The 23,683-nt window shown below is 43.1% G+C and overlaps 1 protein-coding gene and 1 long non-coding RNA gene across 4 annotated transcripts in view; one reads left to right on the top strand and one right to left on the bottom strand.

Annotated features, from left to right (window-relative positions):
• Positions 1-154: 154 nt before the first annotated feature.
• LOC112994755 (uncharacterized) lies at positions 155-3,265 on the bottom strand. The gene is made up of 2 exons (XR_003262019.2): positions 3,101-3,265; positions 155-1,921 (listed from the first exon to the last, which is right to left on the bottom strand). It is a non-coding gene; the product is annotated as an uncharacterized LOC112994755 (long non-coding RNA).
• A 3,702-nt stretch (positions 3,266-6,967) lies between these two features.
• Positions 6,968-23,683, top strand: part of BEND7 (BEN domain containing 7) — a 48,016-nt gene continuing 31,300 nt past the window's right edge. The window contains exons 1-3 of one of the 3 annotated variants that reach the window (XM_026119362.2): positions 6,968-7,474; positions 11,322-11,405; positions 22,204-22,503. In XM_026119362.2, the coding sequence (XP_025975147.1) occupies positions 7,414-7,474; positions 11,322-11,405; positions 22,204-22,503 (445 nt within the window). In that variant the 5' untranslated portion in view covers positions 6,968-7,413. The remainder of the gene's footprint in view (positions 7,475-11,321; positions 11,406-22,203; positions 22,504-23,683) is intronic. The other 2 variants (XM_026119361.2, XM_026119360.2) reach the window with 2 other exon arrangements.

Genomic DNA, 23,683 nt, shown 5'->3' with positions numbered 1-23,683 from the left:
GATATTGGCCATTTATGGCTCTTAAAGACTTCAAACCATTTTGCAGGAAAATAATCATCTTTTTTGTGTGTGTGTGTGGATATTTCTGTAGATAAGTATCTTCCTTATTTCTATCACTTCAGCAGTAGCAGGCAGACCACACAGGTGGGGAACATAATCTTAATATACCCATGATTTTATCTGGGAAAATACATTTGAGAAAAATAGTCACAGATCATACAGCACAAATACAGCCAAAATATATTTAAAAAGTCAGACAAATCAGGCCCAGCCCATTAGCTTGGTTGTGATGTGAAAAGGGGACAGCCAAAAGTGACAAGTAACCACAGTAACGCTTTGCAGTATGGGATGGTGCACGGTGTCATGCCAAACTAGGGCACAGCAAAGCAGAAGCACAAGAACTCTCGGTATCAGTCTGCGCCATAGATACCAACGCAGCAAACTCTTTCCAGGAAAAAATGCAGTAACACGGCTAATACTGAAAATGCAGATGGACTTGTCAAATCTCACGCACTGAGCTTAAACCTGTACAGTTGTCTCCCTCTTCACCCTGCTCTGAAGCAAGGTCTACACCTCACAACCCTCATTTTCAAGGCATCTTAACTGAATTCAAATTTTAGGTGAATAAACATAATGTGGACACTCCCAAATTCCATGAAGCTTTTGCTGGATGGTAGAAAAGCTGATAAAAAAAAAAAAAATCTGTTTTCTTCTATTTTTTTGTGCATATAGAAGATAAATGGCTGAGTGTAAAGTATTGTACTTTTAAGTTTGAGTTCATTAGTTTCTATCCAACCCCAGCAAGAAATCTCTCAAAGCTGTTACCAGATGATCAGAGCTCTGTGCTGTCAGTTTGATCCCTGCAGGATTTGTCCATCTGAGAGAAAATATCCATTCAGGTGTCCCAGCAGCCTCAGCTGAGAGGTCAAGAACTGAACGGGTGACAGAGTCTTCAACATCTACACATCTCTAAAGGTAAACCCAGGGGAAGCTACATTAATGAAAATATTGCTGCATATACCTTATTGCTGAATGAAAGCATCATCTTCAGGGGTTGCCAGTCTCTAGCCTGACACAAATATTAAATTCACATAATCTGTCTTTAAAAAGTGCATGTGTGAGTAGGTTTTGAACCACATTGTACCTTGCAGTAAAATTTTATTTTTCAGAACTGAAATGCAGGCAGGTGGTTATGAATGTGTCTTAAAACTATTTCCCTAGCCTGAAATGTAAGCACTACTTGAAAACATTTAGGGAAACAGAGCATCCTAGTAGGGGCTGCAGCAGCTCTTCGTGATTTGATTTTAGCTTGCATCAGTATTCTGAGCTACAAGGATTATAATTTAGTGGAGAGACTCTCATTGGGAGAGGGGATTGGAGAAGTTGAAGCCGCAGCCCTGTGAGTTGACAGGGATGCTAATATAGCAGCAGTGGAAGTTTAGAGAGGAGATCAGAGCAGCTGGGTGGGCTGATAGAGGGGATCAGGGCAGCCCAGAGGAGCCGTAAGAGGATCCAAATAAGTGGATTAGTAGCATACCGAAGCACACATTACTTTTAGTTTTCAAACTCCCATTGATTTTAGTGCAGCACATTTACTAATGTGTGGCAGGAAAAACGGAGGAGGATCAAGGCAGACTCAAGACGCAGAAGGTAGCTCCCTGTGGCATGCTGGAAACAGGGAGAAGGCTGGGCTGGAGAGGCACAGCGCAACGTCCCCACATCAGTCTCAGCCAGGACTTAGAGGAGGATGGCTGTTGTCTGGGCTGCTTCATCCCACAGCCTGTCGGAGCTGTCTAACGTTGCTAAATGCTATTGTTCCTGCAGCCGATTCTGCATTCATTTTCCGTCTGTAGCTTCAATGACGGACTCTTTCCATAGCTGCATTCTCATATCTGCCTTCAGCTGCTGATACTGAAACAAACTGACACAAAAATGTGGGTATGATTAGCAGCATAACCCTCTTTGAACTCTTCTGAGCAAGAGATGCTGGACTCTGAGCTGAGCTTCCCTCAATTTGTGCCTGTAGCATTCATCGGAAACAGGACCACTTAGCCTAGCTGTGCTCAGGCTCCCACCGTCAGCTCCCGAACTACCCAAAAGCTTAAACATGCCCCGTCCTCAAATGCCATCCTTGACTTTACACTTCATCTCTTCAGAGAGAGGCGATAACACAGCAAAGACACATCGAGGCTTCGCTAAGATTTCTAAGCACTATTACACTTTTTATAGCACAAAGCTCTATTACTCTTTATATAGCACAAAAAGCCAAAGTCTCAACCAAAACAACGAACCCTACTCACATTGTCCTCAGTTACCATGAAGAACCTTGGTTGTAAGCCAGAGGCAGGGCAAAACTTGTGCAGCTCCTGATTTCTGCACGTTGTGAAGCAGCACAGAATAGGCGCTTACATGGATAGACTTCTCTTTCTTTCACATTAGCTTGTCAGGAAATGGTTGTTGAGACCTATTCTTTATCCTCCAACCACATCTATTGCTTCGCCACTTCGGTGTCCCCACCCGCTCCCCCCAGAATTCAAATTTGAAAAATGGTTTGTCCTAGGAAACAGTTAATATCTTAATATCCAGTTATCCTACAAGTACTCCATCAGGATGGATGATCATCAAACTTGACTCTTATACCACCCTTCCTTACAATTTTAGTCCAAGGTAGACACAAAATGACAGAAGGCAGGAAAAGATCAGTCTGATGGAGTTTGTAGACTGTTAGAGCAACATGTAGAAGGCTTGTAAACACACACACACACACAAAGAACACGTACATGGATTCAGTTATATTCTTCATTGCTGAAACAGCTATAGGAAGCTTCGGCGAGTACCCCTGAGCTGGAGAACAGATGAAAACATTGATCCATCCTGTAGCTTTTTCTTTTTAATTTATATGAGGAAGGTTAACAAGCAGCAGAACAGAGAGAAGAGGCCATTTCAAGTTTCCCAAAGCAAGAAGAGAGTAAGGATAGAGATGTAACAAGGTGTCAAGTGCCGTGACTGAAACGTTACAGGAAGAAGTTAAGGAGGACCAGAAAACAAGTCAAACTGCACTTCTAAGCTTCAGACTTCTTCACGACACCCAGAACCCTACCTCTGTAATGACCCAGTCCTCAGATACATCAGCATGAAAGCTTCACAAAAAGGTTTGCAGTAAGACAGTATGGCATCGGTGACCTATCATCAAGTTGGGAGCCGAGGAAAAGTACTGCCTGCATATTTTACATGACCACAAAAACACAACTGGAAAGCTGCAAGAGGAAAAAAAATGTTACAACAGTTTATAAAACCCTCAACTACATTCATTAAACATAACTAGCTGAAATAGCTAACATATTAACCTGTCACCTACACAACTCTTGGTCTCTAATTTACCCCTTCACCTGCTTTCTAATACCACACAGAGCTTCTTCAGCCTCCAAAATGAATAATAATCCTAGCACTATTTATATGACAGTCAGCAGCCTCTTTCTGCTGCTCCCAGCCTCACCTGGATTCCTTGACATATTAGACCTAATACCTCAAATCATCAGGTTTGTAAAACTTCTTTAAGTACAGTTTTTCCAACTGAAAGCTGAGGAAGTTCATAACTCCCCCATACAATTCTTCTCAGCTCTGGGACACTTCCCTCCTGTTTGTCCTATGCTATCCTACTTTCCTAATAACAATTAAAATACTGCAATTATCTCAACACACCCATTTTGGGGATGAGCCTGGAAGCAAAGAAAAGGAGCCTGAAACATCCTGATGTGAAGAGCACTGTTCTCATTAATACTTGTAATTTGCTTGTGTTACTAGATTAATTACATTTAATTGATTAGCTACTGATCTAGCACCTGAAATAAACTAAGCATTTTACACACCAGAAAATTATCTGAGAAATTAATGTTGGTTAGAAGTGGGAGAAAATGATTTTCCAAGTAACTTATGACATAATAAAATGGTAACTAGAAAATAGTCAGGGATAATCATGCAGACTTGGAATATATTGCAAGATAAAGCCTTCATTTAGTTAGTTAATTTCATGGTATTTTGAAAAACACATTATTCAATTAAAGTTTTGATTGAGGGAATATTTTGTGGCTATTCATGAATATCTACAAAATGCTGTGAATTTTCCATGTTTTCATCAGGAAAAAAAAAAGAACTATGGTTTCTTAATATGCAATAATAATAACAATCCAATATTGAGACATTAACTGAAATAAAAGATGAAATTAAAAGCTGACTGCCCCTTGGAGCCAGTGTACTTTATCATAAGTCATTTGGCTGCCATGGAGACATAGCTAGTGAATATGTAGGATGAAACAAGGCAGCTATTCTAATGGAATAAAGACGACTTTTATCTCTGGGTCTCCAGCTAGAATAATGTGATGGTGGCCCAAGACAAATGAGCAGATGGTCCGAGTCCAGTTGTAGGATACCAACCTCAATATGCCCCCCAAAAGAGGGGCCTATATTTGCAACTCACTGTATATGGGGACTATACAAATCTTTGAATTCTTAAAGTTTTTCCAAGTCATGGCTGAGAAACGTTAGCAGTTCAGGATGGAAAGCTTGTTTTTCAGCTACCAGATCCTCCTACATGTTCTATGGATAACTAGAAGACTTTGACCTAAAGTCACCTTGTCCTAGTTTCTAATTCACTTTTATGCAGATGAGATTACAGGATCAGGGCCTAGGTATCCAAACTGGCAAATACTTTCATAAATGTAAATCACAAGATTCACTCATCTGAACTACCACACTTAGGTTTCTTCGCAGGATAAGGCTCATTCTACAAGTAGAAGAGAGTGAATCTCTCTCTCTTGTCAAAAGCACAAGGAGCAAAATGAGAAATACTTGTGAAAAAGGGACTTGCTAACCCTAGTAAAACATTTCTTGAAACTACAACATGCACAGTTTTCAGACTGAAATGTCCCTCTCAAATCGTGAGTGTCCCTTTAAGCAAAAAATATACCACAAGGAAGGAAGAACTAAGAGGAAAAAGAGTAGTTGGTAAGATGCTGCACTCACTTTTTTTTTTCATAAATTATATCCCAAAATGTTTTTTACAAAATTGAATAACAGAAGGAAAACAGAAAAGACCATTTTATTTTTGTAGCACATTCCTTTGGCAAACGCAGGATAAAGCCTATCATGTGAGTTGAACAGTAAATGAAGGCCTTATGCTTTATAAAATTCTCCTATTGTCCCAATAAGGATGAGAGTCAAACACAACAGTTTCAGCAATGTTTTATGGCTTGTAAATAAATATAGCAGACAGGAATCAGCAGACTGTTTGGCAAAACAAGCAAATACTTTTTTTTGCACACAAAATTAATGCACACCACTGTTGCATTTCAGACCTGGCTTCACTGTATTATACCAGAGATTAATTGGACCCATATAATTTAGCAAACAGACTATGACATCTACCTACCTTTGCTGCTTCAGCAACCACCCAAAAATACATAATGCAGGATTTTAAATAGTATGTTAGCCCAGTTTCCTTCTAAAAGTCTTACAGTGAAGTTTAGGAAAATTCCAAAAGTAGCATATTGATTGCCTCTGGGATTTTCCACTTAGCAATTTAATAGAAAATTACACCCTTACCCAATCTGTGAGGTTTCCATAACCTCCCCTATGAATTTAATTTTCCTGAGTCTAATAAATTTTACCATTAGGCATATTTTCTGATATTGCTTCACCATTAAGCCTATTTCCTGGTTGCTTTTTTGGAACTGGGTCTACTTTCTGCTGGGCGCTTGGGCAGCGCTGTGCACGAGAGGATTCAGGTCTGACGGAAGCCTACGATTACGATACAAATAATTATTGTTAATATGCAGTTTGCTTTCCGCTGATGAGTTTTATCTCCTTATTCCTAGCGACGGGCTCAGTCGGCATTGCTAAAGCCTGTGGCATCCTCCTACGGGCTCTGGTTAGACCACGCACAAAGCTGCACTAACTTCTGCTGAAGTACGGGTACACGGCTATCGCGTGCTCTTCTCTCTGTTGTAACACAGCGTGGCTACGCTTAAAACACAAAGTTGTGCCTGGACCTGAGCATTATCTGGAGCTGTCCTCTACCAGCAACGGGCACAGGCACTGCGGCTGTAAACAACCTACAACGAAACAAATGTAGCGCATCTTAAGGGAAATAAGTGAACGTGAAACATGGCTGAAGGCGTCAACCAGTGGCGAAATTAAAGCATTAATTTCGACCCTGTTAAGAGCTTCTGTGGTGCCACGGCGGACCTCCCAGTGACCATCAGACGCTTGCCACAGGTACCGAGTATCACTCTGTCAACAGAGACCCTCTGATTAGGGGAATTCGCGCTGACCCCGCTGGTGGGAGCCCCGGCCCGGGAGGCCGGCAGCCCTCCACGCCCGGCCTTGGTGGCGGCTGGCTGCCCGCCACGAGGGACCGCGCCGGGCCATGTAAGGAGGCGCCTGGCTGCGACGGCGGCTGGAGGGCACGGCGAGCGCTTCGCCACTGGCTCCAGCCCGGCCCTCTCCGTCTCCGCGCCGGAGCTGCGAGGCGGACGCGGCGGGGCCGGGGGAGGCCGGCGAGAGCGGCCGCCTCCGCTGCCGGGCGAGGCCGGGGCCGGGGCCGGGGCCCGGGCCAGGGCCGGGCGGCGGCGCAGGCCGCGCCGCGAGGCCGCCGCTGCCTCGCCGCAGGGCGCCCCGTGCCCGGCGGCGAGCGGGGCCGGGCTGCCGGCCGCGGCGGAGGCCGGCCCGAGGGGCCCCTGCGGGGCGGGCGGGCGGGCGACCTGTAGCCGCGGCGGCGGCGGGGCACGGCAGAGGGAGCCTGAGGGGGGGGGGAGGCGGGAGGGGGACACAAAATGGCGCTGCCCTCGCAGCCCCGCTGCCTCCAGCCGCGCTCCGCCGCCCCCGCGGGGCCGCCCGCCCTGCCCGCCGGCGGGGCCCGCGGCGCTCGCCGCCCGCGCGGGGGGGCGGCCTCGGGGTGGCGGCCTGCGGCCGCGCCGGCGGAGCCCGCCGCGGGGCGCGCCGCCTTCCCCCAGCAGGTGGCACCGGGGTCCCGGCGGCGGCGGCGGCGGCGAGCCATTGCGGGCCGCCCTTGGCCGCCGGCCGCGCGCCCGGCGGGGGAGGCGGCGGCGCTGCCCGGCATCGCCGCCCGGCATCGCCCCCGCCGCGGCACCCCGCGAAGTTCGGGGCGGCCTGCGCGGGCGGCCGGGGCCGCGGGGCGGCAGCGGCGCCGCCGCCAACTTGTCCCGAGCCCCGGTGCGCGCGGCCGGAGCCGACATCTCCGCGGCGCGGTTCATTTTTGCTGATTAAAGAGACGGACCTTGGTCCTGCTGCCGCTGCCGCTGGGGGACTGGCGGCACAGCCTCCCCGCGCTCGCTCTCCCCTCGCTCTCTCATCCCCTTTCTCCTTCCTTTCTTCCTCCTCCCTCCTGCCCGCACCATGGAGTTTACGGAGAGGAAGAGAAGCAGGAAATCCCAAAGCTTTAAACTGATAAATCAAGGTAAAGTGGTGGCTTCGGGGGAGGGGGGGCCCTTTGTTTTGTTTATTTGTTTGTGACTGAAAAAGACTTTTTTTTTTTTTTGGCATGGACGGGGCTGGGTTTCGGGGAGAAGAGCAGGATGTTATGAAATGTGTGTGCTCCCTTCCCTCTCCCTCGGCAACGTCTCTCTCTCCCTCCGCTTATTTATTATTTAACTCCGGAATCGTGGGGCTGAACTCCCCAAAGCCTTCAATTTCTTTTCTTTGGATCCCCCTTTCTTCCCTTTTTTTTTTTTTTTTTTTTTTTTTTGATATGATACGTGTTTAAAAAAAACACAGCCCCAAAGGTAGAAGTGTTTTTTTCCCCCTCCAGGGAGATCTTATACAAAATAAAGTTGGATTGTATTTCGTTATAAATTCCCCGGGGTGGGGAGGAAAAGAAGGTGAAATGAAGAAATTGGGGAAATAATGACACTTGGGCAGCGACGGACCTTTTTAGTATTCAACTCCTGTGGGTTTGTTGTGGTGTTGGTTTATTTTCTCTCCCCTCCTCTTGCCTGCGTCCATACACGCATTTCAGAGCCAAGCCCGGCCGCGGTGGCTTCATTAAAATCCACGCAGCTAATTAATTAATTGTACATGGGCGAGGAGGACTCGCGGGCGCGCAACTTGTCCGCTCGGTGCAGGGCTGCTCGGCGGAAAGAGGAGGTTTTAGGAGGGATCGTTAAGGAAATGTTTGGATTCATGTCGGGGAAGAAACACAGCCCTCTCCCTCAGCCGTGGTGGCTTTTTTATTAAAAAAAAGAAAAAAGATACAGCCGCTGGGAGTCATTTTAACAGGTGGACTTCCCAGCCCTGGGGTTTCCTTTCTTTCTTTATTTCTTTTCGGTTGGGTATTTATCACTTCTCCAGCTGATCAGATCTTTTGCCCTCGTTGATCTGCCTTAAGATATTCTCTTTTTTTCCCCCTTTTTGTGTGTCAAAGTCTCGAGCTGAAATCCCTCCATGAGACGCTTGGTGTGTCCTGCATGCCAAGTTCAAGGCAGGTGACTGCTTCGGCGTAATGTCACGCTCATAAAAGCGGGGGGAGAGGCGAGTTTCGGTGCTTGCTGGCCAAAGAGTGATTTCTTCGTAGGTGTTCAGCTACCTCGGATGAGACACAAGGGATTTAAAAGATGAGAATAAACTCACTTGGTGGGAATAATAAATAATCACTGTTTTAACATTATAGGAGGATCTTGAGCGCTGCACGTACCCCTCAGATACTAGAGGGATAGCAACTGGTTGGACACGTCCGAAATCCATCGGAGATCTTAAAAGCACAAACATGAGCAAACCTATTGCGGGTTTAAATTTCTAAAAAGAATAGGTTTGGGGTTTTTTTTGTTTTTTTTTTTCTTCATCAGATATTCTCCTGAATTGCCTTCAATGCAGAGTTTGTGCAGCATTGAGCTGGGGCATGTGGAAATGCATGGAAAAGCAAAAGTGAAATTGGAGGCTTGGTTTTATTTCCATCCTAGTAAAACTGTAAAAAGAATAGTGTGCGCTGTCAAAAATACATTAATATTTTGTAAATGCTCAGTAGCCATTGTAGCAGTATAGTTACAACAGTATAGTTAACCCTGTTTTAGTAGGGAAATAAATTAGTGTTGGTAAATTATTAGTAATTCGTATTTTATATAATGTTTCTTCTAGGATATAGAAATTTAAGTAGAAAACCACTAAAAGCAAGTCCTGGAGAGCAAATGTGTTTTGTACTTTGAAAATAGGGAGGATAAAAATCACATTTTAGCAGAGCCTGCTCTTGCGTACTTTTTCCTGTTGTGGTTGATTATAAAGATAATTACGTATAAATAGTTGTCTCTTGTAATTGGCCTTTGCCTCTTGCTGGAGTCATTCGGTAATGTCACAGTTTAGTGTTTACTGTTGTGAAATTGATACGAATTTCACAGCCCCTGGACTGTGACATCTGAGGCAGAGGAGGGAAACCGAAGCGAAAACGGTGTGCCACGTTTGTTTATTTGCGACGTGCAGCCTGTTACCGATGTGTGTACATACAACGCTTATTCTGTCCCCAAACGCTTCATGGCACCCGATCAACACGGTGAAATTATTTTAACTACCATATACAAAGCAAATTCATTGCTTCGCTAAAATGCAGCCACCTCTGGGGTGAAATGTGGTGACTTTAAGGTAGCAGTTGCAGGTCAGAAAATAAGAGTATCGTGACCAGCTGGATATACAGAGGGACGTCTTAGAAAAGAAGCCACATGTAAGCAATGCATCTAGGCACTGTGGATCTGTTAGTTATTTAGTACCTGCTTTCCACGTACTCACTTCTACCAGATCTTGGAAGTCCTTGGATAAAAATGTGGAGAAAAGCTAATGAACATTCAATGTAGGTTTCATAAATTCTTTAATTTTTAGTCCTCCAAAAGGGGCTTATGCTTTCTTGATGTTGCGTCTCGGACGTCACCTTTGCCCTTTCTGCACCAGGCAGCCCCTGCATTTCCCTTGCTCCATGCACTCCGTGCAGCACGGACACCTCAACGTTGTCTTTTTGGCTAGCCCCTCATTGCTGACCTCTCTAACTTCCTTCTCCCTCTCCCTTTTTTTTAAACACAATGACGTTTCTTTCCAGGCCCTTTTCTTTCTTTTGTGTTGCGCTTGGTTCTGGTTTTCTTCTTGAGCTGTTCTTCCTCCCCACTCTCTTATATCATCGAGACAGTCGTGCTATACAAATAAATAATACGTAACAAAAAAAGTTTGACTGCCAGGAGACCTTTGCAATTCTGCAGCTGATCGTTTTGTCAGAGATGCAGGTGTGTTTCTCATGTGAGCGGAAACTGCTTATATTGCTCTTCATTTCTGTTGTGCCTTTTAAGTGAATCCCACAAAGTGCTCTTCCATGTGTTAATTAATCTCTGCCTTGCTTTCTGCGAGGCAGGTAAATATAAAAAGCCAGTTTACAGAGGGAGTGACTGAGATGGTCAGGACCTGGGAGGGCTTTTAAGAGTCGAAGGAGTTAGGGGATGAGGCAGGTAGCTCTTTTAGGACACTGATTATATTGTTCAGTCTTGAGTGATTTGCCTAGGGACAAAGTGTGTGCCAGTAGCAGAGTCAGAATCCAAGAGAATTGCCTGTAGATATTTTTCTTGTAATTGCTATACCCCATGTACATGTGTGTAAACAAAGCTCTGTTTTTTACTGAACACATGCCTGTGCTTATGATGGGGACCTTCCATCAAAATTTGTTCTTATTTGAAATTGAAAGTTGGTGCTTTTTTTTTTTTTTTTTTAATCGTGTAATATTTCCAAATATGAGATGCTAATATTTATTTTTAGGGTCATTATGGACATCAGTTTCTATAGATAAATATCCTAAGATGTGCCCGACCCTCCTTTCTTCAGAATTCAGAGGCCAGTGATAGCAAGATAAGTCAGCGTAGCTGAAAGATGCAGCCCTAATATATATTGCTGATTTTCTTGTTGAGGTGAAGTTTGAAAGTTTCCCTTGGTCTCTAGGAAGGTGAAGTTTTCATTATAAATCTGCTTTCCATCTGTAAAGCAAGAAGCCAGATAATTGGCATCTGGTGGGATAATTTGCTGTGAAAATGAACACAGTAATTCAGGGCAGGCGTAGCTATTCCCTAAAATCTGTGAAATATTTCAGCGAAGTCTCTCTAGTGTGAGCAAAGTTTTTTTAGGAGGTGCTGATACAGAGCACATTTTCTGTGGTTAATTTGATGTACATGAAATAAACTGCAGATATATTGATAAATTATGTAGTAAAACTGTAGCAGTGTGTTCAGTGTTCATTTTTTCCAGATCACTTGAGTTCTAATTTTTTTTATCGTTTTTCATTCCAGATTACCATCATGAGATATATAAGATCTCTGACTACAGCAATGATGTTAATGGGGAGACCAAAGAAACACAACCAGTTTTTTTAGGTATGTTCTTGTGTTGATTAATTTCCGAGCAACATAGCGTGGCCATTTGCAATTAGAGAGGAAAAAAATCTCTGTGCAAGCACAGGAAGTGCCTACCATTGTTTAATATGACGTTCTTTTCAAGACCCTTTTATTCTGCGAATTGCCAATATATCCTTTATTAACACTGCTAAAAGTTGTAATTTCAGACATAAATGTTTATTAGTGTCTACACACAGTGCTAATTATCACTCACTCAGAGAGCCAGATGCTGACTGTGCAGTTTTGCAGCTCTGCGCTCACCCCATTTACATTGCATATTCGCTGGCATGCTTCACTGGCAATAGTTTGTGTAATTGGGGTATTACATCTTTGACATCTGGATAACAGAAATTCAATTTCCAGGAAGCTGTTATTTGTTTGGTTTTGCTTCTGCCTTGGGTGGGATAGAGGATTAATGTGCTGTCTTAATGTAATGTCCTTTCACCTCTGTAGCCTGCCCGCTAATCCTGCTGTGGCAAAATTAAATTAAATCAATAGTTAAAAATGTGTAAAGAAAACAGAGAAGTAATATATAGTCTGCAGCATGATATATACTGCAGCATGATAGGACTGGTTATCAGTGAACCTTTATCTTTCCTGTCTGTGTGCTTGTTGTCCTGTTTAACTCTTCTGCTGTAGACTGCATCTTCCTTTCCTGCTTCTAGCCCTGCTCCTGTCACATCTAGGACCTTCTCCGGGTGCTGAACCTCTTCTCAAAGGGACAGGGGGCAAGTTCCAGAGCAATACGGGCCTGATTTTGTCCTGCTATAATGATTCTTACCATGTAAAGTAAGCTCTTGGTCACCTTGCTCAGGCTTTTGAGAAAGCAGGTGCCTTTGTGGAGAGGACTTTGGATCACTCAAGGGAGGTGTCTGCCTCTCCTTGACTGTACTAGGAGTGTAAGCACTTTTGTAGGGTGATTTAAGACTTCCATATTCTGTGTGTGAGCCCCCTAGAGCCAGTGATAAGCACTAGTCCTGAGTGTGTGAATCAGCACCTGAAGCTGAGCTGAACATGAAATGCTTTTGTCTCCTTAATTCACAGTGCTATATCCTCTTTTAGAGGTGGGCGACAAATGGAAGAGGAAAGGAGAATATTTTGGACTGTTTGAAGTATTTAAGCAGAGTGAGAGCTGTGTTAAGTTCGCTGCTCAGCTTCTTGCCATTAGGATTTTGAGCAAATATTTCTTCCCTACACCTGTTTTCTGGGAGAAGCAAAGATGTCTGATGTGCTTTCTGTTTGAGTTCTGTGTTCTGTAAGCATTTTTTGTGTAGTCTTGAGTGCTTTCTCTTCCAACTGTAAATGGTGACGAAGCTTTGTCAGGAGCTAGGCATCTAGCTGCTTAAGCCAGGATGCTTCTAAGGATGTGCAGGAGTCTGTGCTTTGACATCTGTGCCATGGGTCAGACCGATTGATTTTGGTTTGGTTCAGTTGGGGGTTTTTTTGTGTCTTTTTGAGCATGCCCAGCTTTGGGTTGTGATTGAATGTTCTGTGACATTTAGGTGCCTAAAGTCCAGCTGTATCAGAAGTTGGTCTGAATTTAATCCTTAATAATCTGAGTCCCATCAAGGGATTTCCTTGTCAGGTATCAAGAAAGCAAATGTCACTCCTGTCTTCGGGAAGGGCAAGAAGGAAGATCTGGGGAGCTACAGGCTGGTCAGCCTCACCTCAATCCATGGGAAGGTGATGGAGCAACTAATCCTGGAAAACATTTCCAGACACATGAAGGACAATAAGGTGATCGGGAGCAGCCAGCATAGATTCATGAAGGGGAAATCATGCTTAACCAATCTGATAGTCTTCTATGATGACTGGCTTGGTGGAAAAGTGAAGAGCAGTGGATGTTGTTTATCTTGACTTTAGTAATGTATTTGACTCTGTCTCCCATAATATCATCGTAGACAAGCTGATGAAGTACAGGCTAGGTAAGTGAACAGAGATATGGATTGAAAACTGGCTGAACTGCCAGGCTCAGAGTGCTGTGATCAGCTGCATGAAGTGCAGCTGGAGGCCAGTTACTAGTGGTGTATCCCAGAGGTCAGTAATGAGCCAATAACTGTTTAACCTCTGCATTAATGACATGAATGATGGGACCTTGTGGCACCCTCAGCAAGTTTGCAGATGATGCAAAACTGGAAGGAGTGGCTGATACAACAGATGGTTGCACTGCTGCTCCTCAACAGGCTGGAGAAATGGGCCAAGAGGAACCTCATGAATTTCAACCAAGGGAATGCCAGGTCCTGCACCTGGGGAAGAAAAACCTCATGTACCAGTATGTGCCAAGGGCTGGCCAGCTGGAGAGCAGTTTTGCAAAGAAAGAACAGGGAGTCCTGGTGGACATGAAGTTGAACACTGGACAGCATTGTACCCTTGCAGCAAAGAAGGCCAACGGTATCCAGGGCTGCATTAGGCAAAGCGTTGTCAGCGGGTCGAGGGAGGTGATCCTTCCCCTCTACTCAGCCCTGGTGAGACCACATTGGTAGTGCTGTGTCCAATGCTGGGCTCCCTAGTACAAAAGAGACATGGAGCTAGTGGAGCGAGTCCAGTGAAAGGCCACAAAGATGGTTAAGGGACTGGAACATCTCTTGTGAGGACAGGATGAGAGCTGGGGCTGTTCAGCCTGGAGAAGAGAAGGCCCAGGGGGGATCATATCAGTGTTTATAAATACCTCATGGGAGGATGTAAAGAAGATGGAGCCAGATGCTTCTCAGTGGTGCTCACTGACAGGACAAGAAGCAAGGGATGCAAGTTGACAGGAGATTCTTTGAACATAAGAAAAGAATTTTTCACTGTAAGGGTAATTGGACAACCTGTTCCAGTGTTCAGTGTTCAGAGAGGTTGTGGAGTCTCCATCCTTGGAGACAGTCAAAAGCTGACTGTTCCTGGGCAACCTTCTCCGACCCTGCTTGAGCAGGGGCATTGGACCAGCTGATCTCCAGAGGTCCCTTCCAACCCCAACTATTCTGTGATTCCATACTGAAGTCCAGAATTGCCGTCCTGCGAACCCACCTTCAGTTCCTATGAAAAGACGAAGATGCCTATTTCCTGCAGCTGTCCTGAGTTTCTGACTTTCAGATATCCTCAAAACATGTTGGTTTTGACAAAGCTGAATGACCTAGGACTCTGCAGGACTTGCAGACTATGCATTTTTCTCTTAGGGGGCTGGATCAGTTAGGTTAGTCAAAGCACACACAACCTTCTCTGCTGTGTCCTTGGTAGGTTGGTTTTCTCTGGTTTCTTAGAGATGAAAGCACTGATTTGAGATGTAGGAAAGGCAGTGGCAGTAACTGGCCTCAGCTGAGAGTACTTGGACTCCCATCTCCCACCTTCCAGTAGGATGTACCACATCTGGGATGGGTGGCGTTTGGCATTCCAGCTTTCTTTAACAAATGTTCATGTTGTATGGAATAAATTATTCATTGTGCTGCAGGATAGTGGGAGAATCACACTTTTCGCAGCTGGGTGTCCTGTTCACTAATCAGAATCCTCAGGTTCTAATCCCTGCTTCACTTAATGTCACTGTTCTATGCCAAAATTCATCTGGGAAGGATAATCGCTCCAAGTGCTCTAGCTGTTGGTTTAGATTAAAGTTTGTTCTCTGTTTAATATTTTTTTTAACTGGTCATGCAACTGTTGAAACAGATTTTAATTGATTGCAACTGTTGAAACCTCCATGTGATACAGCCTTTATAGTGTAAATGGATGTTAAGATACATCATTTAACATTTCCTCTTTTCTACTGGAAATAGTTTAATGGCATTATACAAAAGAATAGGTGAAGCTGTATCTGGAATATAATGTGCCTATGTTTTAGTTACACAGTCAAGAATGATGAACTCAGGCTGGAGGAAATGCACTGAGAAGAGGGGAGACTCTAGGATAAATGAGTAAATTAGAAGAGTCCAGTTTGTTTAACGTACAAATAAATTAAGGGTCAAATGTCAGGAAAGAGGACCTATTGAACCTGGAGAGCAATTTTTGGCACCATTACGAAGGCGCAGAATATGGTTTTGTGTAAATGCAGACTGGAAGATAGAAGAAGCTTCATCACAGTTAGAGGAATGAGGTACTGGAAGTGACTTCTGTTGGTCGTGAGGGTATAAAGCCCAACTACTCTCTAAATGGAGCTTGATAAGCTTACAAATATCAGGAGAGAGTGCTCGTCCTGAAAAGGAGAGGGCAGCCTGGAGGGAGATGTTTAAACCTTGAATATGAACGAGATTTAAGATGGAACTGTCTTCAGCTTTTACTCTTTGTCAGCATAAATGTTCTGTCACAGATACTAGCCCAGACTTAGGAATGCAAGCCCATGAGGGGACTACACAACCATGGCCTGTGGACAACACTGGTTAAAGCTATCTTGTCTATATAAAATGTCTTTTGCATATACCACATTGTTTTTCTCAGTCTTAATATTTTATTATCATCACAAAAAAGCGGAAATATAATATACCTCCAGACTGAGTGTTTTTACAATGCTTTCAACTTGAAATTCAGGCTCTATATTTGAAAGGTTAATGTAGAAAACTAATTATATTATCCTGGTAACCAAATGTGTGATGAGACATTTGTCTGTGTAATTAACAGTGAAGAACTTTTATAGTTTCATAAAATCGAATGCTACACGCAGTATGCTTGGAGCATTTGTTTTGAAGAGATGTCCAAAACAGAGATGTTTATGACTGATATAAAGCGGAACTGAAATGTACTGTAATGCAGGTGTCTGCGCATTTTACAGCATTTCACATTGTTGAAATGGAAGGCAGCAGATTAATAACTTTACTATGTCATGATAAAATAAGTAATGTGTTCTTGGAACAGGGGAATGATGCATAAGTTGCTCAGTAATTCCAAGAATTTATTCTATCCCAGGCATAATATCCTTTGCAATTTATTCATAGAGAAAAAGTTGACTAAACGTAAGTCTGTGAAGTTACTTGTTACTTTTAACAGAATTATATCCCAGGAAGCTATTATTGCAACAATCATTCTATAACTAAGACAGCATTTTTTTTTTTTTGTATATATATGTGTGTTTCCAAATGATCCAACTTTGTAAAATGTTTCCCTGTGGGGCCGAAGTGGGCGACTCTTAATCTTGACCTAGGATATGTCAAAGAAGTGTGGGAAGTTATTGCATCTTTTTTTGTTTGTTTGTTTGTTTTGTTTTAATTATATGATGCCATTACTATATGTATTTATTGAACAGTTGTTCACCTGCAGTTTCTTGAGTGATTTAGTTGTTGCGGTGTGGCTTGGAAGTGCGTAACTTAGGCTTCTAGATCTGATCGTATTGAACCTGTTCCACCAAGCCCTTCAGAAGAGTTGTTTTATTGCGGTGGTTGGACTGACCTGTGGTCTGATTTTGCTTCCACTGACATAGAAGCCCAAATTCTGAGTCATACAGGGTCTGATCCTGGTTTCGATTCTGCATATCGCTTTGCTTATATTAATGTTTGTGATATTTATTAACTTTGCAGGTCTTGTAGTAGGCATGGATATCAGTCAATCCGTGTACTTTCATGCTTTGATTTTGGGGTAGTGAGTGAGGGGATCTAATCTGAGGGTGGTCCAGCATATCTCAAGGCAGGATCTCTAGTGCTTTGTGCAGTGACATGAAGAAAGGCAAGTGCTTTTAAATGGCATTTTAGAGCACTGGTAAGATGCCTCAAGAAAGACAGCTCAAATATCCCTAAATGTCTGCTTGGGGAGTGAAATTCCCCGGGTCGTAACTCATGTTGCTTGTGTGACCCTCTGACATTGTCCGTGATCACCGCTCTCCCCGTTGACTTGGGTTTTAAGTGTTTAATTTGCCAAGCGTGGTGTTGCCTGTGTTACTTGTTCAGTGTAGGCTCTTCTGTGCCAGCAAAGACCGGGGATGTCTTATTTGAGAAATGCGCGCTTATCGTATCAATTTAGCTACACAGATGCCGATTCAAATTAGCTACAGAGCAGTCGCACCAACTTGCTGTTTGATTTAGGAAACCTCTGCTCTGATAGAGAAGCATGCGCATGGCTTGCCGTGCTGACCTCCACAGCGCCCCGTCTCAGAACCACTGTACAGCAGAAGACGGAGGCAAAAATGGCTGAGTCGGGACAGTTCTGGTTTGAGGTGGCCGTAGTTTTTGCTGAGAAGGGAGGCCTAACGCTCTTCTTGGGTAACTCTCTGTTCTTTAAGCAAGTATCTGAATAGCGTGTGACAGTCGCAGAGGTGTTTGGCCAGGCTGTGGGCTGAAGAAGTGCCCCGTGCATGCACATGCCTCCCCGATTCCCTGAAGTGCTCTGAATTAGCCCTTGCAAATTCTTCAAACGCAGCGGTTGAATTCTGCTGGCCCTGTTCCAGGAAGGGCAGCATTCAAGTGGTGTCTAATAGACTGGCATTTAATATGTTTGATGATATAACCTGCACTCTCTGTCGCAACTTCTCTTGAGCCAGCAAAACACTCAAACCATCTGCATTTACTTTTTCGCCCTTCTTAAGCCTTGTTTCCTTACAGACCGGGCTGATGTTGTCACGTCACGTGTGTTTGTCTAGCTGTCTGTTGCTGTGGTTCCCACCCTCTTGATAAGTCCTGAACTTGCTCACCAGTTTCAGCCTGGTTTGACACAAAGGTGAAAATCTGTGCGATACAAAGTTCCTTCAGGAGGCAGCTTGATAGAGGAGGGAGGCTTGTTTGTGTAGCCAAGAAAGGAAGAGTTTTCTTAGAAGTTGCATCTAACAAGGCACAGCAGAACACAGAATGAGACACTAATTCATGGAAAATCAGACCTCCAGAGAAGTCAACTACTCATGGATGTTCCCCAAAATGTTCCTCAGAAATGTTAAAATTGAGGAAATTAATTGGAAAATCCTGGGCCAAGATAACCTTAATGTTATTTGTTTACACAAATCAAAGGAGGAAAATATCAAGTATGGTTGGCTCATTAGCCAACCATACCTCTGTTCACTCATATATACACTGCCCAATATATGCATTAATTACATATCTGACTGTCACTTATTTCGTATTGCAGTAGTTACTTTTTTTAATGCACGGATGTGGGTGCATATAATTGTAGAGTTCTTTGTAGCATTATGATAATATTTTGACAATTAAATTACTCGGAAAAGTACATAGTTTGTAGGCAGTGTGCCATATTTACATTAAGTTTAATAAGCATAATAGTAAAAAGATGTTGATGCATCTAGGAGCTAAGACTTGAATTACTGAGTTATCAGTGATATTTCATTAACCAAAGTTGCTAATGCAGTTCTGTTGCTTCATACAGTTGCATGCTTAGCACCTGGATGCTAATCCTTTTTAGGGCAATTCTGGTTTTAATTTTTGCATTTTTAGTTGTTAACATTTTTATCACTTTCAAAGCAGTAAGTTATAATACTGTGCACATACTTTCAGTAAGGAAAGAGTTTAAAATCTGTTTTGAAGTATTTACTTTTTCTGAGCATTTGATGTATTTATGAAGGGGTTTTGTTTTGCCTTTTGTTGTTGTATAAGATTACAGTCAGGCCTTGGGAAAGATTAGATTCTATATGAGGGACCATCACAGAAACAATTGTAATAGTAATTTAAAAAAGCTTTTTTTTTTTTTGTTTTAACTATTTATCATTATCTCACACAAAAGCTTCTAAATAGGGCTGCAGTTTGGCAAGCTTATCTTTTTGGAGTAGCACTCTGCAAATAAGTTTCTTGCTTTTAAATAAAACCAAAGGGATTATACCAGAAATCGCTTCCAGGCAAAGACCGGAACATGTTCTCTGAAGTGCTGTGAAAGTCCAGAAAAGAGGAGGAGGTTGTATGTTGAATTCTGGTAGATGATCTGGGATATATATTCCAAATACTGCTCCTCTTGGTCCGCAACAGCTATCTCAGGAGACTTTTCAGAGATATGTAATGCAGATTTTTATGTAATAAACTTCCTTTTCAGTGCTTTATTATCCTGTTCAGCATTTGGAAAGGGAGGCTGGCTCCTCCTTCGACATAGCAGCTTATGCCATTTGCTTTTTCTCTGTGCTCCATCTTCCTTTTTAGTTTTTAAATTACCTGCTTATTATCTGTGAAAATGAGCAACAGTAGAATAGCTGATAGCAAAATGCTGTCATTGGGCTATAAAGCTTGTAGCCAAATTAGGCAAGTAGGGAGCAAAAAATGAGGCCTGTTACTGTTTGGGACTGCCTGCAGATTCAGGCAGACGGCATAACGTCAAGTTGCACAGTCCCCTCGTGTTGGGCAGGCCGTCGTCGTAGCTGGGCTGTTATGAATTAAAGGCCTGAAAAATATGAAAAGGTCCTATGGGAGGGGGATAAACTCGCACTGAAGTTTGGCTCAAGCCTCTAGCCTGTGTGTTCGAAGACCTTCCTTGCAAGACAAGATACATTTTGCAGGTTCACCGGGGGAATCTCCCCGTTGTAAGTCGGGAGCTACCTGGATATGAAGATGCGCTTGTAGAAGACTCGCTGCAGGCTCAGCGTCTGCTGTAGCATAACGTAGTACTTTCTATTTGGAGAACGGTGCCCTCGTGCCAATATACAGAAAGGTGTCTGTATGGAGAGACAAGGGACCAGCATCAAGGTTGAATGAACTCAGCTAACTTTAATATTTTATGTAATTGGGTAAGGGAAATTCAATCTTTGAAACAAAGCGTCACCTGCCCAGCAATGTAGCATGCGGCCACTAAACCTGATAGGAGGAGGTGGATGGGAAGCTTTGTTCATATTCATAATAATACTGCTATTACATACAAATATGAATCATTGACATAAAACAGTGAGTGCCCAGCATCCTGCTAAATGCGATGATGATGATCATGTTTTTTGTACCGTGGGAGTGTTTGGAGCTCAGATACGGGGCAAGAACCTTCTTGTCGGGTACTACCACGCAGAGCAGGAAGGTAATCTTCGTGCCAGAGAGTTTACAGCGCTGAATATCTCAATAACCGCAGTTCAGTGGTATTCTGAGGACTCGAGATTCCCGTCGAGGGTGGGAATTGCAAACACTCAACAGCTCAGCAGACCCGGTCTGAAAAGCGTAACTTTAAAGTGAAAGGAATTGGGGCTGTGGTTTGCTGATTAACGCCCCTCTACGCACACATCCCCCTGCAAATCTTCAGACAAAACAGCAAAATAAATACAGCAGAAAACTCCTCCTCGCAAATGGCTTTTCTGGCTGCTTTAGCTGGAGTGCACATGGCGTTACAGCACGGTTGTACTGGGTTGACAAATATTTCCGAAGTTTGGCCGGGAAGCCTTCTCGCAAGCCGCCCACTCTCGGCGCTGGGTTGGAGTGGGCCGGAGCCAGCTGGCACTCCCCCAAAGGGAAGCGGAGCTGGCCCAGGCCACCGGCACGCCGGGTCGGGCGGGAGACGCGCGGATTCAGCCCAGGCCTGCTCGCATCCCGCAGCTCGCCGCCCTTCCCACCCGTCCGCCTTCCGGAGCAAAGCATCCTCGCGGTGCCGCGGCTCCCTGGGCGTCCCAGGCTTGGCCCGCCTGGGGTGTTGAGCGGCTGGGGGGGATGCTGCTTTTTTTAACCGTGTGGTTTTAGCCAGTTATCTAAGCGTGTACTGAAGTCAGCAGTCCTATTCGCGTGCCTAAAATTGATAAAACTGTTTGCAAACCCTGGTGTTGCGCACGCTTTTGAAAAGCCAACAGGCGATCACCCTGGTTCAACGAGGTATTGTGGTGCTTTTTTCCCTGAAATTTCCTTTGCACACGTGTTTTTCCAAAAATGTAGGTTTATTTTGGGAAGTGAGACTGTAAATTCATTAGAGGATACCAAGTCTTATTGTATTAAGTATATCATAAAAGGAGGTTGATTCATCAGTTTTTTGATCTTCATTATTCTATTTGCTGAGGATGTTTTGTTTTTCTATTAACAGTAAAAAAAATAGAAGCTTGTTATTTCAGAAGTGGTTATGAACACTTCCTTATTACTAGTGAAATGTAATGCATGCTTTAACGAGCAAAATAGCTACTATCTGCCCAAAACATATATATTCATTGTGCAATCAGCAGTTTCATACATAAAATTAATACTTAAATGGTGCCAAGAGTATTAAAGTATGTAATCATTATTATTTAAATGTGCTGAATTTATTTGAAATGGTCGCATTTTTCTTGTATATATTTTCTTTTTGCTTTCATAATCTACGCTTTAAAGACATCCAGCAGTTAGGCTATATACAGTTATACATGTATTAGCTGCTTTTTAATTTATTTCCGTATAATCCAGTATTATTAAATTCTGCGGGCTAAGGAACTGATCTTGTTCCATTAGAATCAATAGATGCTATGTTACTGTGTGTGTGGTGTGGTGTTTTTTGTGGGGTTTGAAAATTTTTTTTTTTTAATATATATCCTTAAGCATATATCAAGCTGATCTATAAAGGGTCTGATCCTTCAGGCTTTACTTAGAAAACATCCACTGATGTCAGTGCCTGAATAGGATCAGTCTTTTAAAAGGATAGTTTATTTGAAACTGCTCTAGCTATTATTGTTTCCTTCTGGAGGAAAATAATCTTACTCATCAAAGCTTTAGAAATAGCATTAAGAAGGCCAAGTTCAGCAGGTCTTCTAACCATGAGAGATCTCAACCATTGCTGTGTTAAAGCGTAGCCTAGTACATACTAACTACCACTCAACCATGTCTTTTCTTTCTCTTCTTTATTTATTTATTTCCTATTCCAACAGCTAGAAATTCCTGTTGGCATCTAAAATTGCTAATCTCTACCCATTACCGTTTTTGCTAATTTACAGTGATAACTGTGGCTCTGTTTTCATTAGGAGATGAAAGCCGGGAAATTAAAAAACAAATTACAGGGATGAGAAGATTACTGAATGACAGCACTGGAAGAATCTATCAGCGAGTTGGCAAAGAAGGAGAGAAACTGAAGGAGGAGCCCCAGGATTTAGACTTAGCCTGGGCCCAGCGCCTGAATCCCTCTGCAGAGTCCCAGACAAGCCTTCATCCTTCACAGAGTGGTGCATGGAATGAATTGCCACCCCAGGCTAGCCATTTTTCAGGGCAGTATGGAACTCGGTCTAAAACGTTCCAAAATCAGACACGAACTGTGGCATCCAATGGTATGATCTGCATTAGATACTGAGAATAGTACTTTCTTTTTCCTGTACTGTACTAAATTTCTGCCTTTGTTCCAGTGATTTATGGTACCACTGCACTGAAATCAGTTATAGTTCAGAGTCTACAAAATGAGCACATAGTTATCACTTTGAAAAGGTGCGAAAGTGGGCACAGTGCATCCTGCTACCATCTGTCTTAGGTTTTACAATGGATTCCTGGTGAGAGGACAGAATTACTCAATACTGTTATATAGACCTAATTTCTATATAGGACTTATTAAAACAGCTTTTGCCATTGTTATTATATTCACAGCTAATTAAATGTCAACTTCTACCACTTTTCTTTGCAATGAGTAACATAGTACTGTTGTGACAGCACTTGCGGAGCAGGATTCTGCTGACTTTCATGAGATGATAGCATCAGGCTTATAACTGATTTCTTAACTTTGACTACAAAATCGAGGTGTTCCCTAGGCTTTTGTTCTGATGGGACCATTGGAGAAAATATGTGATAGAATCTAGTTATGAATAATGTGTACTACAGCGCAGTCCATCTTGTTCTAGTGGAGAATTCTACTCTAAAGTAGATGGTAATATGCCCTTTACGTTTTTTTTTTCCCCCTGTTATTTTAAGTCCCAAAGAATGGAGGTTTTAGTGCTGGTCTTCTGAAATTTTTCCTTGACATTCTAAATTCAATTCAGAAAGTGCTTCCCCCTGATATTCACCTCTAAACTTCGAGGGTTTGGGGTTTTTTTTCCTTTATGTTAAAGGAGTACCTCTGTTCTAACATCTTGAAAATCACAAGTTGTGAGATTACATCTGAAAACATTATCAATTTCCAGTTGGCTACAAAGGTATTCATACTTTCTGTGTAGGGATGTCTGCTCTATGTTTTTATCTAAAAACACACATACCCTCATTGCTTTTAACTGATGCAAAAATGTTACTATTATTATTCTCTGTACTGTACAGGAAGAAGTACAATCCCTGCACTAAAAAGCTTACAGTCATAGGTTTCACAGGATTGACTGTTTCCCTGTATAGACAATGATTCACACAGATGTGCTGGGTGACCTAGAGAAAGATGTTGCAGTAACTCATTTCATAGCTATGCTAGTTTTATTCATTTTATAATACCAAAAATAGTTGAGCTTTTTAAAGATATGCAGTAATTTAGAAGCA

This window comes from Dromaius novaehollandiae, chromosome 1 (assembly GCF_036370855.1).
Source record: "Dromaius novaehollandiae isolate bDroNov1 chromosome 1, bDroNov1.hap1, whole genome shotgun sequence".
In the NCBI taxonomy this organism is placed as follows: Eukaryota; Metazoa; Chordata; class Aves; order Casuariiformes; family Dromaiidae; genus Dromaius; species Dromaius novaehollandiae.
The sequence above is the reverse complement of the archived record's forward strand: the minus strand, read 5'-3'. Positions and strand labels throughout refer to the sequence as shown.